This window comes from Pituophis catenifer, unplaced genomic scaffold (assembly GCF_029215685.1).
Source record: "Pituophis catenifer annectens isolate HBS135680 unplaced genomic scaffold, rPitCat1.0.hap2 SCAF_1, whole genome shotgun sequence".
Taxonomy (NCBI): Eukaryota; Metazoa; Chordata; class Lepidosauria; order Squamata; family Colubridae; genus Pituophis; species Pituophis catenifer.
Genome location: NW_027256881.1, coordinates 280,267,761 through 280,285,187, shown reverse-complemented (window position 1 = coordinate 280,285,187; position 17,427 = coordinate 280,267,761). Strand labels below are relative to the sequence as shown.

General features: G+C 40.5%; 1 protein-coding gene across 1 annotated transcript; it reads left to right on the top strand.

Annotated features, from left to right (window-relative positions):
* Nucleotides 1–990: 990 nt before the first annotated feature.
* On the top strand, nucleotides 991–3,105 carry LOC139307911 (disintegrin and metalloproteinase domain-containing protein 20-like). Its single transcript, XM_070931267.1, has one exon. The coding sequence runs from the start codon at nucleotides 991–993 to the stop codon at nucleotides 3,103–3,105; it is 2,115 nt and encodes a 704-aa protein (XP_070787368.1).
* The last annotated feature ends 14,322 nt before the right edge of the window (nucleotides 3,106–17,427 follow it).

Sequence of the window (17,427 nt, the reverse complement as noted above, 5' to 3'; positions counted from 1 at the left end):
ATATGTCTGTCATATTTATCCATGAACTGGGACACGTTCTTGTAATGCAGTATGATGGGCAATTTTGTCCTTGTGAAAACAGTGAATGCATTATGGCACCCTATGCAGTAGAGACTGATAAATTTAGTAGCTGCAGTTACAAGGATTATTTTAACTATAGAAACACTGACTGTTTATTTGTCCCACCAGACACTAACACAACATTTACATTTGAATCTTGTGGTAACAAAAGAGTGGAAAGGAAGAGCAGTGTGATTGTGGGTCAGAAGCACAATGCAAGTCAGATCCCTGCTGTCAAGCTCATTGTATGTTGCGCCCTGCTGCTTTTTGTGCCTTTGGACTGTGCTGTGCTGGTAGATTGTGGTCCCCCCTTAGATTTGAAGATCTGAGATTAGCTAGACTGACATACTTCTCTCTCTCTCTCTCTCTCTCTCTCTCTCTCTCTCTCTCTCTCTCTCTCTCTCTCCTCCCTCCCTCCCTCCCTCCCTCCCTCCCTCCCTCCCTCTCGCTCCCCCTCCCTCCCTCCCTCCCTCTCTCTGCCTGCCTGCCTGCCTGTTTCTCTGTCTACTCAATTCAATAGGCTTGAAAATTCTAATGCAAAGGCTGGGCCATTTGACACGTAAAAGGTTTCTATACTTTTTCTACCTAAAAGTGATCTTTGTGAACGGAGGAACGGAGCCACATCTCTCCTGATATGACAGGTATGACAGGAGAACTAATCGACATCAATTAAATAATGAGTCATCATAATAACATTTCATAAATATTGCTATGCTTTTGTATTCTATATTTGATTCTTTAAACTCCGCCTACATTCCAAAATCTATTGCATTTTCTGTTGCTATGTACAGAACTCTCATTTTCAAATGTTTAAGCCTGTCTGAACATCTCTGTCTCTCTCACACACAAATACACTCAATTCCCATGTGCCCATCCATATTTGGATTTGTTTTCTAGAATAGGGTCAGTTCCTACCCACATTCTGTGAAAATGAGTGCCTGTGTGGCATTGTTGAGTGTGATATTGCTGAAGATCATCCAAAATGCAGATTCTAGACAGGCACCTCCTCAGGGCTTCAGATATGCCTCTTACAACGTCATCATCCCGAGGAAGATGTCTCCCAAGTATGGCCAAGAAGAACCCCAGCATGTGAGCTACCTCCTGCACATTGAAGGAAATCCCCAGGTGGTGTTCCTCAGGCAAAGAAGGAACTTCATCCCAAAGGTCTTTCCTGTCTTCACCTATGATACAGCAGGAGATCTCCACGTGGATCATCCTTTTATCAAAAATGACTGTTTCTACCATGGATTTATACAGAGAAAGTCTTCTTCTCGAGTCACCCTCAGTACATGTTCAGGAGGACTGAGAGGTCTCCTGCAAATGGAAAATAAGACCTATGAAATTGAACCAGTCCAGGAATCTTCTACCTTTCAACACGTGGTGTTTCAGTTAGAAGTAGAGGAAGGGGCTCTCCGAATGGCTTGTGGAGTAGGAGAGGAAGAGCACAGCCATCAACAGGATATAATTCCTGAAACACAGAATCTTGGAAACAAAAATATTTTTGGAAAATCCTGGTGGCCACATACGAGATATGTTAAGGTAGCAATTGTGATTGATTATGAACGATATTTGCAGTTTCTCAGAAATGAATCTTTTATTACGATGCGAGTTCTAGATATTGTCCACACTGCAAATTCATTCTACGATTCACTTTCTGTTCATCTGTCAATAACCGGCTTAATGATCTGGTCACAAAACAACCCTATAAACATTACCTCTGTAGCAGGTAGCACACTTTCATTGTTTAATATTTGGAGAAGAAACCATCTGCTTAAAATTTTAAAAAATGATGTCGCTCACTTATTTGCATATAAGCATTTTGGAATAACAGTAGGACTTGCTTATATTGGAACTATATGTAGCAGTCACTGGGCAAGTGCTATCGAATCATATAGAACTTGCAGTTTGTTTTTGATTTCTGAAATATTTGCCCATGAACTGGGACACGTTCTTGGAATGGAACATGATGAAGGATATTGTCATTGTGGAAAGAGTACATGCATTATGGCACCCTATGCAGCAGAGACTGATAAATTTAGTAACTGTAGTTACAAGGATTATTTCCGCCGTAGAAACACTAGGTGTTTATTTGACCCACCAGATACTAACACAACATTTAAATTTGAATCCTGTGGTAACAAAAGAGTGGAGAAGGGAGAGCAGTGTGACTGTGGGTCAAAAACACAATGCAAGGCAGATCCCTGCTGTCAAGCTAATTGTATGTTGCGTCCTGCGGCTGTTTGTGACTTTGGACTGTGCTGTGCTAACTGCCAATATCGTCAACATGGAACTGTTTGCAGAGAGAAGATTAGCAGTTGTGATCTCCCTGAATATTGCAATGGGACTTCAGAGCACTGTCCAGAAGATATGCATGTGCAAGATGGCGCAGTGTGCAATGATGGCGTGTATTGTTATCATGGGAACTGCACGACTCATGATATGCAGTGCAAAATGATATTTGGTAGTGGAGCAACAGTTGCTTCTGAAGTTTGTTTCATAGAAGTGAATAATAAAGGTGATCGCTTTGGCAACTGTGGCCATAAACATGGAATTTACAAGAAATGTGATACTGGGGATAGCCTGTGTGGCCGTATCCAGTGTGAAAATACACAAATGCCTTCTTTGGAGGATCACACTACAATAATTCAAACTTCCATCGGAGTTAATCAATGCTGGGGCACTGACTACCACTCTGGGATGAAGGTAAATGATATTGGATCAGTGAGGGATGGTAGTCCTTGTGGCAATAACATGATGTGCATTGAGGGTAGTTGTCTCAATGTGTCCATTTTGAAATACGACTGTAATGTCACAATGTGCCACAATCGGGGAGTTTGTAACACTCTCAAACACTGTCACTGTGATGTAGGATGGGCCCCTCCAGACTGCAGAAATACAGGCTATGGAGGTAGCATAGACAGTGGGCCACCATCAGTTACAGCACAGTCTAAAGCTAATATTAAAACCTCAGCTATAGCTGCAATACTCTGTGCTTTTTGTTTTACAATTTTTTCTGCTGGCCTTACTATCTGGTTCAAGGATTAACTAAGAATCCGATTTGGAAAATTTCAGGCAAGAATCCATGTCACAAAATTTAAAAAAAATGAAGGAACCCCAGTGTAACTTACCCTTGCTAAGAATCCACAATGCATCCAGTATATGCAAAGGGATTAACAGTCAATTTGAAAAACAAAGAGATTTCAAATTTCAATATTTTAAAGGTGTGTCCCAGACACTTTTGAAAAATATGGCTTGTTTGAAGGGGAAGAATCCATCCAATCTATGCAAAATAAGTTCTGTGAGAATGAGTTGAGTAAATCTCTGATTTGTAATGAAAAATACCGTAAGTCTCTGGGACAGCCTTGAAAAGTAAGCATCTGAACTGAAGATACCTCAACTAGTAACTGGCTATATCAACAGTACATTGGATGTCAAAGAAAGATTAACAGGCATTGTTGGTTATAGATAATTTTGGCTGTAAATAGAGCACTGCACACCGACCCTTCTCTAACTTTGCTCTGGTATGATTATTGATGAAATTATTATGGGCATTCAGTATTCTGAAGTGATTCAGTGACAATTTGAGAAAGACTTATTCAATGTAGCTCTGTGTGTTATTCACTTGTAACTTTTCTCATCATTTTTATTATGTTTGATCTGTTCAAAATAAAATGTTCTTTAGGTTTTCACCCCACTGGAAACATTAGCAATCAGTGTCATCTGTGTACCCAATTACCACTTCCTCACACAGTACAAAACACAGCCACAGAGACAAACATACATTGAAAGGGGGGGAGGGAGGGAGGGAGGGAGGGAGAGAGGGGGGAGGGAGGAGGAGGTGAGAGAGAGAGCACAACATATTCATATAAACAAACTCTCATAGACTCACTCCCTTGCTGCTCCCCTGTAGAAGGGTCTCACCCAGAAGGAAGACTCTAAGGGCGAATTATTGACTAGCGAGGAAGGAAAACGGGATAGGGTGAGAGAATACTACGAATCCCTATACAAAGAAGAGGAGATTCTGGATGACAAAATAGAACAATATTTGATAAAAGCAGAGCTCCCACAAATAACTGATGATGAGAAAGAAATGCTCAACAGAAAGATTACAATTGAAGAATTAAAAACAGCCCTCTCCAAATTGAAAAATAATAAAGTGCCAGGACCTGACGGATTCCCAGGGGAAATATATAAAAAATTAGAAGAAACACTCCAACCGAAATTAGTAGAAATTTTTAATGATGTATTGTTAGACCAAAAAATTCCAGAGTCATGGAAAGAGGCGCATGTTACACTTGTGCCGAAAGAAGGTGCCGACCTAAAACAAATTCAAAATTACAGACCAATTTCGCTCCTAAATACTGACTACAAATTATTCATGGGTATAATGGCAGAAAGAATGAAAAAGATTTTAAATAATTGGATATACAAAGACCAGAACGGATTTTTACCGGGGAGACAAATTAGGGGTAATTTGAGAATCGTGCTAGACACACTAGAGTATTATGAAGAACACCCCGGAAAACAGATGGCTCTGATCTTTGTTGATGCTCAAAAAGCATTTGACAATCTAAATTGGAAATTTATGATTAAACAAATTGAGATTATGAAATTCGGAACAAATTTTGAAATGATGATTAAATCTATTTACAATAACCAAAAGGCGAGCATCCTGGTGAATGGGGATAGGACCAAAACATTCCAAATTAGTAAGGGAGTAAGGCAAGGTTGTCCCCTATCCCCCTTATTGTTTATTTTGGCCCTAGAAGTTCTTCTCCGGAAAATTAGAACTAACGAGGAAATAAAAGGTTTGAAGATCAGGAAGGAGACCTACAAGACGCAAGCATTTGCGGACGACGTAGCTTTAATCCTTGAAGACCCCATAGAATCGGGACCTAAAGTATTAGAGGAATTAAGTAAATATGGAGAGGTGGCAGGCTTTATACTGAACAAAACTAAAACCAAAGTATTGATGAAGAACACAACTGAGAGCCAGAAGAACGAGATAGAAGAAGTATTAGGATTACAGGTTGCCAAAAAAATTAAATACCTAGGAATTTGGATTACATCAAGATGTTCGACCCTGAAAGACGATAATTATATTCCCCTAATTAGAAAAATGAAACAAGACCTAGATAGCTGGAAAAAAATAAGACTATCACTTTTGGGCAAGATAGCCACAATTAAGATGAACATCCTCCCCAGAATATTATTCTTATTCCAAAATATACCGATAAATTTAGATAATTTTTTTTTTTTAGAATTAGACTAAATCATCAGAAAATTTATATGGGAGGGAAAAAAACCGAGATTTTCCATTAAAATTTTAAGGGGCAAAAGAGATATAAGCGGATTTGGACTCCCGGATTGGGAAACATACTACAGGGCAGCTAAGCTAGTTTGGTTAAGAGACTGGATCACCCTGAAAAATGAGAGGATTCTCACTTTAGAAGGCCATGACTTGCAAAAAGGCTGGCACGCCCACATTTGGGACACGGAGAAGAAAAGGAAGACACATTTCCATAGACATAAAATTAGAGACTCCTTGATACAAACATGGACTCAGATTAGGCAGAAATATTACAAAAAAATTCCAAATTGGCTCTCAACGATGGAGGCCCTGACCCACCCAAATAGGTGGGAGAGAGAGAAAATGGGCAGATACAAAGATATTTTGGACAAAGGAGGGAGGCTTAAACCAAATGACACCTTACGAGAGCAAGGAATAATTTTAGATTGGTGGACCTACTCACAAGTAAAATCCAGATATCAGAGAGACAAAGAACAATACGGTTTAGAACTTGGACCAAATGGATTGGATAAAGTCCTGATGGGAACAAATAAAAAGATTCTGGCAAAACTATACAATTATTTATTAGGCGAGGGTAAGTTCGAAGATGTCACAAAGAACCAAATAATTGCATGGGAGAAAAATATAGGGCGCGATATAAATTTTGGGGAATGGGAGGAGGCATGGAACAGAAATCTTAAACTTACTAGAGCGGTGGCATATAAGGAAAACCATTACAAAATGTTGCATAGATGGTACCTAGCCCCGGCCAGACTAGCAAAGATATATCCCAATATACATCCCAACTGTTGGAAATGTGGCCATGGTCAAGGCACCTTCTTTCACATGTGGTGGACATGCCCGGAAGCGAAAGGATACTGGAATAAAATTAGGAGGTGGTTACAAGAAATAATTGACGAAGATATTGAACTAACACCAGAGATTTTCCTCCTGGGAATAATAAAGAAGCCATATAGAAAGGAAATGACACATTTAATGATCCACATAATTACAGCCACTAGATTGGCATACGCACAGTACTGTAAAGAGAAAACTCAACCACCAGAAGAGCTTACAATTAAGAAAATACTCGAGTGCGCAGAGATGACTAAATTAACTTATGAATTAAATGATGAGAAGTCAGTTTACTATATGGTATGGGAAAGGTGGTACAAGTGGTTGCATGACAAAATGAAAGAAAGATCCAAAGGTGTGTTAAATATTGGTTAAAAGTGAGTTGAAATGTCACCAAGTACTACTTATGTAAATAGTTAAAACACTGCACATCCGATACTAATTGAAAATGTTATCATACTTATGTGTTTTATGTTTTATGTTTCTGTTTGAATGTTTGTTTCTCCTTTTTTCTTTTTTCTTTTTTTTATTTTTTTTTGTTTTGTAAAAAAACCTCAATAAAGTTTCTATAAAAAAAAACATACATTGAAAGGGGGGGAGAGGGAGGGAGGGAGGGAGGAGGAGGTGAGAGAGAGAGCACAACATATTCATATAAACAAACTCTCATAGACTCACTCCCTTGCTGCTCCCCTGTAGAAGGGTCCCACCCAGAAGGAAGAATCGGTCAATTTTTAATGGTACCTCAACAAAGAAATGGAGCCATGTTGCTTCTTCCTTCCGTCTTCTTTTCTTTTCAGGACACCAATAGGACACTTGCCCTAGATAGGTTATTCCAAAAAATTCACCACACAAAATGAGGACAACCCCAGTGTGGCTCTCTCTCCTTTCTCCACCTTAATGGCAATCCTTTCCTTTTGCTTCCAAGGCTGGCCAATGATGCTTATGTTCATCAGAGATCTGGACTATTAATAAAGAAGAAAGTCCACCAGTGAACCAGCTCTGAATGCAACAGATATTCTTGCATAAAGATCTGTTTCTTCAATGATCCATTGCTATGTTACTCACCTTGTGGTTTTTCTTTTTAAAAAGCCACATTGTGACTCTGTGGTGACCACGATCCCAATGCTACTAGGTTTAATTGCCAGTCCTTAACTGCATTATGCTCTACTCATGTATTTTTAAATTGTGGAGAAACAGGTTGTCATATCCAAAACATGTCACACTAAGTAAATGAAATGAAAATAAGGGACCCAGAAGACGATACCTTTCTGTTTTAATGTTAGAGCACGGGCTGCTGTGAAAGACCAGGAGCAAAGTCACACACACACACACACACACACACACACACACACACACACACCGCGCTTCCTCCAAATGAAAAAACGTCAGGAGCAAGTGTGCACTTCTTTTTGCACTTGCTCCTGGTGTTTTTCCATTTGGAAGACAGAGAGAAGCAGGAAGAAGAAGATTAGGGCAACGATCCCTGGCCCATGAAGTAAGGCGTGAAAATCTGCAGCAGGAAGCTCGGGTTGAATGAAAAGGGGGAGCAGCCGAGCGCTTTGTTTCTCTCTCTCTCTCCCCCCCCGTCATCTCCCAGACTGGGGGCCAAGGTGGAAAGGCAGGCAATCTTCGGGGCTAGGAGGTGTTGGGTCTGGCTTCGTGAGTGGAGTCAGGCTTGTCAGGTGCTGATCATCGGAAACACTTTTTACTTTTTAAAGCATTTTTTACTACTTAAAAATACTTTAAAAAGTAAAAAACAAACAAACAGTTGGCCATGCCCACTCAGTCAAATCACCACCAACAAGCCACACCCACCAAGCCACGCCCACAGAACCGGTGGCCAAAAAAATTTAGATTTTCACCACTGCTATGGCTGCCCTATCTAAACTGTTAATATATGGAATTTGGTGGTGTTACAATCTTAACATTTCTACAGCTTACAAGAGGGAAAGATGTGCCATGCTACTTTCGACTCCCATTTTACCACTTATCTATTCTGGGGCATGACAGGAATGCTCTCCAAAAGTATTATTCAGATATATAGAAAGACTAGCCCATTTTTCTGCTAATTTAAAAAAAAAAAGATTTTTGCCTTCTTTGGAGGATCACAGTACAATAATTCATACTTCCACTGGAATTAGTCAATGCTGGGGCACTGACTACCACACTGGGATGAAGGTAAATGATATTGGAGTAGTGAGGGATGGTACTCCTTGTGGCAATAACATGATGTGTATTGAGGGTAGTTGCCTCCATGTGTCCATTTTGAAATATGACTGTAATGTCACAATGTGCCACAATTGGAGAGTTTGTAACACTCTCAAACACTGTCACTGTGATGTTGGATGGTCCTCTCCAGACTGCAGAAATAGAGGCTATGGAGATAGGATAGAGTGGGCCACTTCCACTAATGGTACAGTCTAAATCTAATATGAAAACCTCAGCTGTTGCTAGAATACTCTGTGCCCTTTGTTTCACAATTAACTGGTTCAAAGATGGGCTGAGATTTTCAAGGAAGAGTCTATGTTACAAAGTCAAAAGCCGAGGAACACCAGTGTAACTCACCCTCACCCTTCATAGGAATTAACAGTGCATTTGGGGGGGAAAAGGCATCTGGAATTTAATTTAATCTTATTTAATGTATTAAATTAAAATTGTTTTCATTTTGTACCTTAAGAGTCCAATTTCAAATTTAGGAGTGTGATGCTTCCTACTTCCTATCAACATGCAGGATGTTGTAGTAGCAAGGAAGCACAATTAAAACCCAAATGCAGTTTTATTAGTTCATTTTCTGCTAGAATATTTTTATTCTCACTAAGAATTAGTCTAGCCAGTCACCATAATATATTAAACCTGTTGTCTCTCTTGCTGAAAATCCAAAAAAAAAAAAAACCCTCTTTGGCAAAAAACAAAACAAAACTGGCTACGTAACTAAATTAAAAGCTGCTACAAAAACCTATGCCACCAGATAAAGACTGAATGCACCAATTATCACATCAAACAAGAGGAAAACCTTCTGCGCACAAAATCCACTCATGCCTTCTATAATTTTGTAAACAGCAAACTTAAAGACTCGAGATCCATCCCACCCCTAAAAGGACCAAATGGTAAAGACTGTAATGATGAAACCATTAAACCCAATCTCTTTAACACATTTTTCAGCTCAGTCTTTCTAAACAGCAATGGCTCATGCCCAATATTTCCTAGTCATACCACAGATAATCACAATGATCTAATACCATGATGGTGAACCTATGGCACACGTGCCACAGGTGACAGACAGTGCCCTCTCTGCGGGCACATGAGCCATCACCCAGCTTGGCTCCACCATGCATGCACACGTTACTCCTGCCAGGCACCTGATTTTCAGGTCTCTGGCATGGAAGTGGTCTGCATGCGGGAGATGCACATGCATGTGCAGGGGGATCACGTGTGCATGCATGGGAGTGGGGGGTCGTGTATGCATGCATGGGAGGTGGGGGAGTGTGGGGATCATATATGCATGTGGGGGGTGGGGCACATGGGGGGCATTGCATTATGGGTGTGGGCATGCATGCGACCCCCCCTGCTCCCCCTGATTTTGGCACATGATGCCAAAAAGGTTAGCCATCACTGATCTAATACATATCAATTTTACAGAAGATAATGGTGAAAAGGCACTACACAGTCTAAAACCATCTCTATGTATTGGACCTGATGGGCTATGTGTCTACTTCTTAAAAAAAGCTTTCCACTGCCATAGCAGAACCTCTAAGCATAATTTTTGAAAAATCCTTCAGGACCAGCTCCTTGCCCAACCTATGGTCATTAACCACAGTCATCCCTATCTTCAAAAAGGGAGACCCCAGCTTAGTTGAAAATTACAGACCAATCTCTTTATGTTGCGTTACCTGCAAAGTCATGGGATCAATCATTAATCAATCCATTACCCTCCACATAGAGACAAACAACCTACTCTCTAACAAACAACTTGGTTTCAAGAAAAAAATATCCTGTAATCTGCAACTCCTACACTACAAAAACATATGGCCTACACAACTCTGTCAGGGCAAAGCAATAGACGCAATTTACATAGACTTCTGTAAAGCCTTTGATTCAGTGATACATGACAAACTACTTCTAAAACTAAAATCTTATGGCATTTCTGGACCCCTACATAATTGGATAACTCAAACAGGCAACAAGTGGTCAAAATAGGGAACGCCCTATCAAATCCTGTACCTGTTAACAGCGGTGTCCCCCAAGGCAATGTCCTAGGACCAACTCTCTTTATACTTTACATAAATGACCTTTGTGATCATATTAAAAGCAACTGCATTCTCTTTGCTGATGATGTAAAACTATTCAACACCACCGACAATGCTGCTACCCTTCAAAAAGACCTTGACCATGTGTCAGAATGGTCAAACAAGCGGCAACTTCAAATCTCAACCAACAAATGCTCTGTCTTACATATTGGCAAAAAAAATAAAATACGAACATAAAATACAAGCTGGATGGACACGACCTTGTAGATGACCCTCACTCTGTCAAAGACCTTGGAGTACTCATCTCTAATGATCTAAGTGCCAGAGCCCACTGTAACAACATTACCAAAAAGGCATTAAGAGTTGTTAACCTAATCTTGCGTAGCTTCTTCTCTGGTAATATTGTACTGCTAACTAGAGCATACAAAACATTTACTACACCAATTCTTGAATACAGCTCATCTGTCTGGAACCCACACTGCATATCGGACATTAATACAATTGAGAGAGTCCAGAGATATTTCACGAGAAGATTCCTCCACTCCTCCGCTCGCAACAGAATACCTTATGCCACCAGACTTGAAATTCTGCATGCACAGAAGCGTTTTGATGATGTCAGGGTCGGTGGGTGGAGCCTCCTGCTGGTTTTACTACTGGTTCTATAGAACCGGTGTGAACTGGGGGCAACCCACCACTGAAGCGCACCAATTGCCTACTGCCCCTGTCCTAATGTCCCCTTTTATTCATATCCATTTCATGTATTAATAACCATGTTTATACCTATATCTGTTATCTAATACGTGCTTGACAAAATAAATAAATAAAAAAAACATGAGAGAGGGAGAGAGAGGGAGAGAGAGAGACAGAGAGAGAGAGAAAGAAAGCCATACATTCATATAAACAAACTCTCATAGGCTCCCTCCCGTGCCACGTCTGGTAGAAGGTTCCCTTCATTCATTTACCAGCAATTCTTCCTCTGGCTCTCACCCAGAAGAATTAGTCAATTTATTATGGTATCACAGCAAAGAAATGGAGCCATGTTGCTTCTTCCTTCTTTCTTCCTCCCTTTTTCAGGACACCTATAGGGCATTTGCCCCAGATTAGTCATTCCAAAGCATACTCAAACTCACCACACAGTCGTGAGGAGAGCCCCAGTGTGGCTCCCTCTCCCTTCTCCACCTTCATGGGAATCTTAACAGGATAACCCTTCCTTTTGCTTCCAAGGCTGGCCAATTGTGCTTATGTTAATCAGAGAGTCAGATGACTAACAAAGAAGAAAATCAAGCAGTGAGTCAACAACAAATGAAGCAGATGTTCTTGCACATCTTAGGTCTGACCTAAGCATAGTGCATAAAATCATCTGCTACAATGTCCTACCAGCCAATGAATACTTCAGCTTCAACCAAAACAATACAAGAGCACACAATAGATACAAACTCATGGTAAACCGATCCAAACTAGACTGCAGAAAATACAACTTCAGCAACAGAGTTGTCAACACCTGGAATGCACTACCTGACTCCGTGGTTTCTTCCCCAAATCCCCAAAACTTTAACCTTAGACTGTCTACTGTAGACCTCACCCCATTCCTAAGAGGTCTTTAAGGGACGTGCATAAGCGCACCAGCATACCTACCGTCCCTGTCCTAATGTTTTCTTTTATTCGTATCCTTTTCATGTATTTATAATTATGTTTACACTTGTATCTGTAATAAAATACATGCTTCATGAAATAAATAAATAAAATATCCATTGCTATGTGACTCAGTTTGTGGTGTTTCCTCTTTAAAAAGTCACGTCTTGACTCCCTGGTTATCAAGATCCCAATACTACTAAGTTTAGTTACCAGTCCTTTGCTTCCTTGTGCTCTACTGATGCATTTTTAAATTGTGGAGAAACAGGGTGTCATATCCAAAACATGTCACACTAAGTGAATGAAATGGAAATAAGGGACCGAGAAAATGACTTCTTTCTATTTTAATGTTATATTCTATGGCTGCCCTATCTAAACTGGTACTGTGTCGAATTTGGTGTGGTTGCAATCTAACTTTTGTGCAGTTTTCAAGTAGGAAAAGATGTTCTATACTACTTTCCACTTATTTATTTTGAGAAATGACAGGGATGCCATTCACGAAGGTTATTCAAATGTATGAGAAAGATTAACATGTCATTCTGCATATTTAAAAAGCATGTTGAATGCATGGAGGAAGCTCACTCATCTACCATGTTGGGTGAAGCAGGAGTGGATGATACAAACTTGGCACTGCCAATAAACTAGTACACATAACCAGTAAGCTAGACCAACTATTCCTAAACATGAAAAGATGATACAGAGAAGAAGAGTGAATGATTTATTACTGTGTGGCTTTCCTGGACTCTCCTAGACTTCCCTGGATATCGGGGAAATACCTTCAGTGGATCTCAGTGAAATCTTTGGAATGTTCTGTAATCGGGCCTTGGAAGGCTGTTTGGGGAATTCTGGGGGTTAGGGGGGAAGATTGAGTAAATGTCCAATGAATGTGTTTGTCCTTCTCCACTGGGTGCAGTTGGGGAGAGGTATGACTCCCTGCTTGGTGGGTGTTGTGGTCTGCCAGCAGTCTGCGGAGCTGGCAGCGGAGTCAGACAGCGATGAGGCTGAGGAAGAACATGGGCCAGTCCTGGAGGCTGGGAAAGGCCCGGATGAGGACTCTGTGTCGGAGGCAGAGATGGGGCCAGGGCCATCAGGGCGTGATGTGCAGACACCGGAGCCTCCAGAGGCTGGCAGTAGAGAGGCAGAGGAACAGGAGGAACCTGTTCCTAGTGCACGTATGAGAAGAGCTGCCAGAAGGCAGGAGCAGCTAAAGGACAACTCGGGAGTAGGGCCAAGAGATGATTGGCTCCTCACATAAGGCTTAAAAGACCAGCAACGGCTCTTGGGCTCTTTGTTGGAAAACAACGTTGATAGACTTGTTCTTGTCTTGCAGCACTTATCTTTTGTTGGCGTCTTCTGCTTCTGAACTTTGCCAAGAGAAGCCTTTGGCAGTTTGCCTAATCGTACCAAGGTTGGTGATTAGACTGAAGAATTTGTGTTATGAAGAGTTTGTTTTGATTTAGTTTGGACTACACTGAGAATGAGTTAATTCTCAGCTGTTCTAATAAAGTCTGTTTGTTTTGAACTGTTTGTGTCTAATACTACCTACTTGGACCTGGGTCACAACAGTGGGTGAGAGCGACTTGGAAGGGTGCTGTTTGTGCACTGAGTAGATTTATTGTGAGTGTGTTGGGGGATTGATACTTCCTAATGGGATGGGGTTGTACCTGTTACTAGTTTAATTTTTCTGGTTAGGCCCAATATAAGAGACTGAAGCCTTTCTTATAACAAATGTATTTATTTCTTTTTTCTTTTTTTTTCTTTTTTTTTCGCGGATGATGTGGTCTTCATAGTGGAACAACCGGAAGTAGCGGGAGTCAAATTATTAGAGAAGATAGAGGAGTATGGCAAAGTGGCGGGGCTTAAGATCAATAAACAAAAAACCAAAGTCTTGACCAAAAATATGACAATGACACAAGAGGAAAAATTAGAAGAAGAATTAGGAATGCAAATTGCGAAGAAAGTAAAATATTTGGGAATTTGGCTTACTACAAAAGCAACAACTATTAGAGAGGACTATTACATTAAATTGATGAAGCAAATTAGAAAAGACTTGGAAAGATGGAATAAGGTACAACTATCATTTCTTGGCAGAATAGCGTCTGTAAAGATGAACATATTACCAAGACTCTTATATCTTTTCCAAGTGATACCAATTGGTCTGGGAAAAGATTTCTTTAAGGATCTCAATAAGACAATAATGAAATACATCTGGCAAGGAAAGAAAGCTAGAATTAAAATAAGATGCTTACAGGACACAAAGGAGAAGGGAGGCCTAGGTCTACCAGACTGGGAGTTATATTACAAGGCGGCGGCGTTGAATTGGATCAGAGAATGGATAGATCTATCAAATAGGAGAACGCTATACTTGGAGGGATTTGATCTGAGTCGAGGTTGGCATGCCTTTCTGTGGGAAGGCACAGACAAGCAACATCCGTACTTCCAGAGACATGTAATAAGAGGTGCACTATATAAAACATGGCAAGATATCAGAAGGCAACACTATAGTAAAATCCCACGATGGTTGTCGCCTATGGAGGCGCTAATTTATCCAAACACTATAGAAATAGGAAAGATGCAGAAATATCAAGAATTGTTGAGTAGTGGGGGAGACCTACTTACGAGACAAGAACTGGAAAGACGAGGCATTATGATTGATTGGTGGCCATATCTTCAAATTGAGTCAAAATATATAGCAGACCGGAGACATTATGATTTTCAAAGCCAACCAAGTGAACTAGATAAAATTTTAAAAGGCACAGATGAGAAAATAATATCTAAAATTTATGGATATTTAATAAGGTATAAATTAGAGGAGGAAACAGTGAAAGAAAACATGGTAAGCTGGGCAAGAAATATAGGTCACAATATAGAGTTGGATAGATGGGACAAGCTATGGGCAGAAAATTATAAGATGACACTGTCGATTCCATACAAAGAAAATTTATACAAGATATTTTATAGATGGCACCTTCCTCCGGCACATTTGGCTAAAATGTTTCCAAACACATCACCAATGTGTTGGAAGTGTAAGACACAAATGGGGACATACTACCATCTCTGGTGGTCTTGCAGGAAGGCACAACGCTACTGGCAAGAGATTAAGAGAATAATCGAAGAAACAACGAGGCAAAGTGTAGAAATGAAACCAGAATTCTTTCTATTTGGAATGACTACACCACAGTGTACCAAGGAGATAAAATATCTTACCATCCACATATTGACAGCGGCACGTATAGTGTACGCTCAGAATTGGAAATCCGAGATAATACCAACAGAAGAAAAAATAATAACAAAAATAAATGAATGCGCAGAGATGGATAGGCTCACAAAAGAGCTCCAAGATAAAGAGAACACTGACTTTTATTTAGTTTGGCAAAAATGGTACACATGGTTAGAAAGAAGGATAGGGCCAACAACATAGGACATTAGGAGAACATAACTCAAGAATTGTAGAAATAGATACATGAGATGAGCCGTAGGATTGTATAAATAAATGGTTAATATGTTTGTAGAAAGATATTGCTGAACTTCAATGAATATATTAAGGTATAAGCAAGTGAATTTGTAAATAGTATGATTAAGGAAAATTGGTTAAATGGACATTAATCACCGATGCGAAGGTTTTCTAGAAGTTAGTCGATTGACTCTTTGTTAATGTATAAGTGTTTACATGTATTTGTGTTTTATGTTTGTTTATGTTAAAAAAAAAACAAATGTATTTATTTCTTGTCTTCTTCAGGAATACATTTGGACAGCTGAGGTTCTGACAGGAGCAATGGCTTATATACAGAGGAGGTGGAGCAAAAGGTAAGTAGGGACCAATGGCAAGGAACATAATGACATCACATAATAACATATATACAAATACACATATTTACAGAGAACAAGTTAGGTATTTTCAACTGTAACAGTACCCCCATTTTATTAGGCTGTGGCCCACCCTCTTCTTAAAAACCATTGCTGGATTCACCCTGTTGGATTATTTCTGACCTGTCCCCAACTTTCTCTTTTTAGAGAAGATTGTAGAGAAGGTATTTGTGTGGCAGCTCCAAAGGTTTCTGGATGGAATGGATTATCTAGATCCCTACCAGTCAGGATACAGGCCTGGATATGGGACAGAAATGGCATTGGTCAGACATTTTGATGATCTCTGGCGGGAGTGGGATGGGGTAGTGCATTCATGCTTGCTCTACTTGACTTCTTAGCAGCTTTCGATACCATCGACCATGGTATCCTTCTACAGTGGCTTAGGGGTTTAGGAGTTAGGGGTTTGTGCTATCATCCATCAACATGGACTGAGATATCATTAATATGCTGATGATACTCAGCTATATCTTTCAGCCTGTGGTGAGTAAAGTGATGGCGTGATCTCCTTCGAACAGTACCTAGGGGCTGGATGGGGAGAAACAGATTGAAATTGAATTCTGACAAGATCATGTGACTCTGGGTTTGGGGCTCTTTGGTCAATGGACAGTTGCCATCTATGGTCTAGGTCTAGGAGGAGGTGGCACTGCCCCAAACACAACAATGCGTAATCTGGGGGTTCTCCTGGATTTGAGACTCCTGCTCAAAGAGCAGGTGGCAGTTGTGGCTAGAAGGACCCTTTCCTGCCCCAACAATCCCTATTCACTATCACACATGCCTTAGTCACTTGTCTTGACTATTGCAATGCGCTCCTCATGGGGCTGCCCTTGAAAAGCATCCGGAAGCTCCAGTTGATTCAAAATGAAGTGGCCCACATGTGCAGACCTCTATATGCACATTTTGTGCAGACCTCTATATGCACGTGTCACATCTCCCATGGGAGCTGCATTGTTGGCCAATTTGCCTCCAGGTGGAATTCAAGGTGCTGGTTGTCACCTTTAAAACCCTTCATGCTTGGGACCAGGTTATCTGAGTGGCTGTCTCTTGCCGATAACATCCAGCTGACCCATTAGAGTGTGGAGGAAAAGAATCTTGCAGGTCGTGTCCTCTAAGAATGTACATCTGATGGGACCTAGAAAAAGAGCCTTCTCCATAGTGGCTCTCTTCTTCTGGAATATTATCCTTCCAGAAATTAGACTGGCCCCCACTCTGAAACTCTTTTGTAAGGAACTGAAGGTGTGGTTTCACCAGCAGGTTTGGGGAATGCAGAATGGGATGGAGCCCTTTAAAGGGCTGATTTATTGCATGTACTGGCTGAAGGGTTGTGTGTGTAGTGGCTGAAGGGGGTGGGCGGTTACTATTTTATTACTTTATTTATTATTATTTTTTAATACATTATTTATTCATCTGTAAGCCACCTAGACTCACTGTGAGTGAATAGGTGATTATAACAGTGGTGAAATGTAAAATGTGTTACTA

Bases quoted from the DNA above. Each gene is read 5' to 3' on its own strand.
- LOC139307911 (XM_070931267.1), top strand. From the start codon at position 991: ATGAGTGCCTGTGTGGCATTGTTGAGTGTGATATTGCTGAAGATCATC.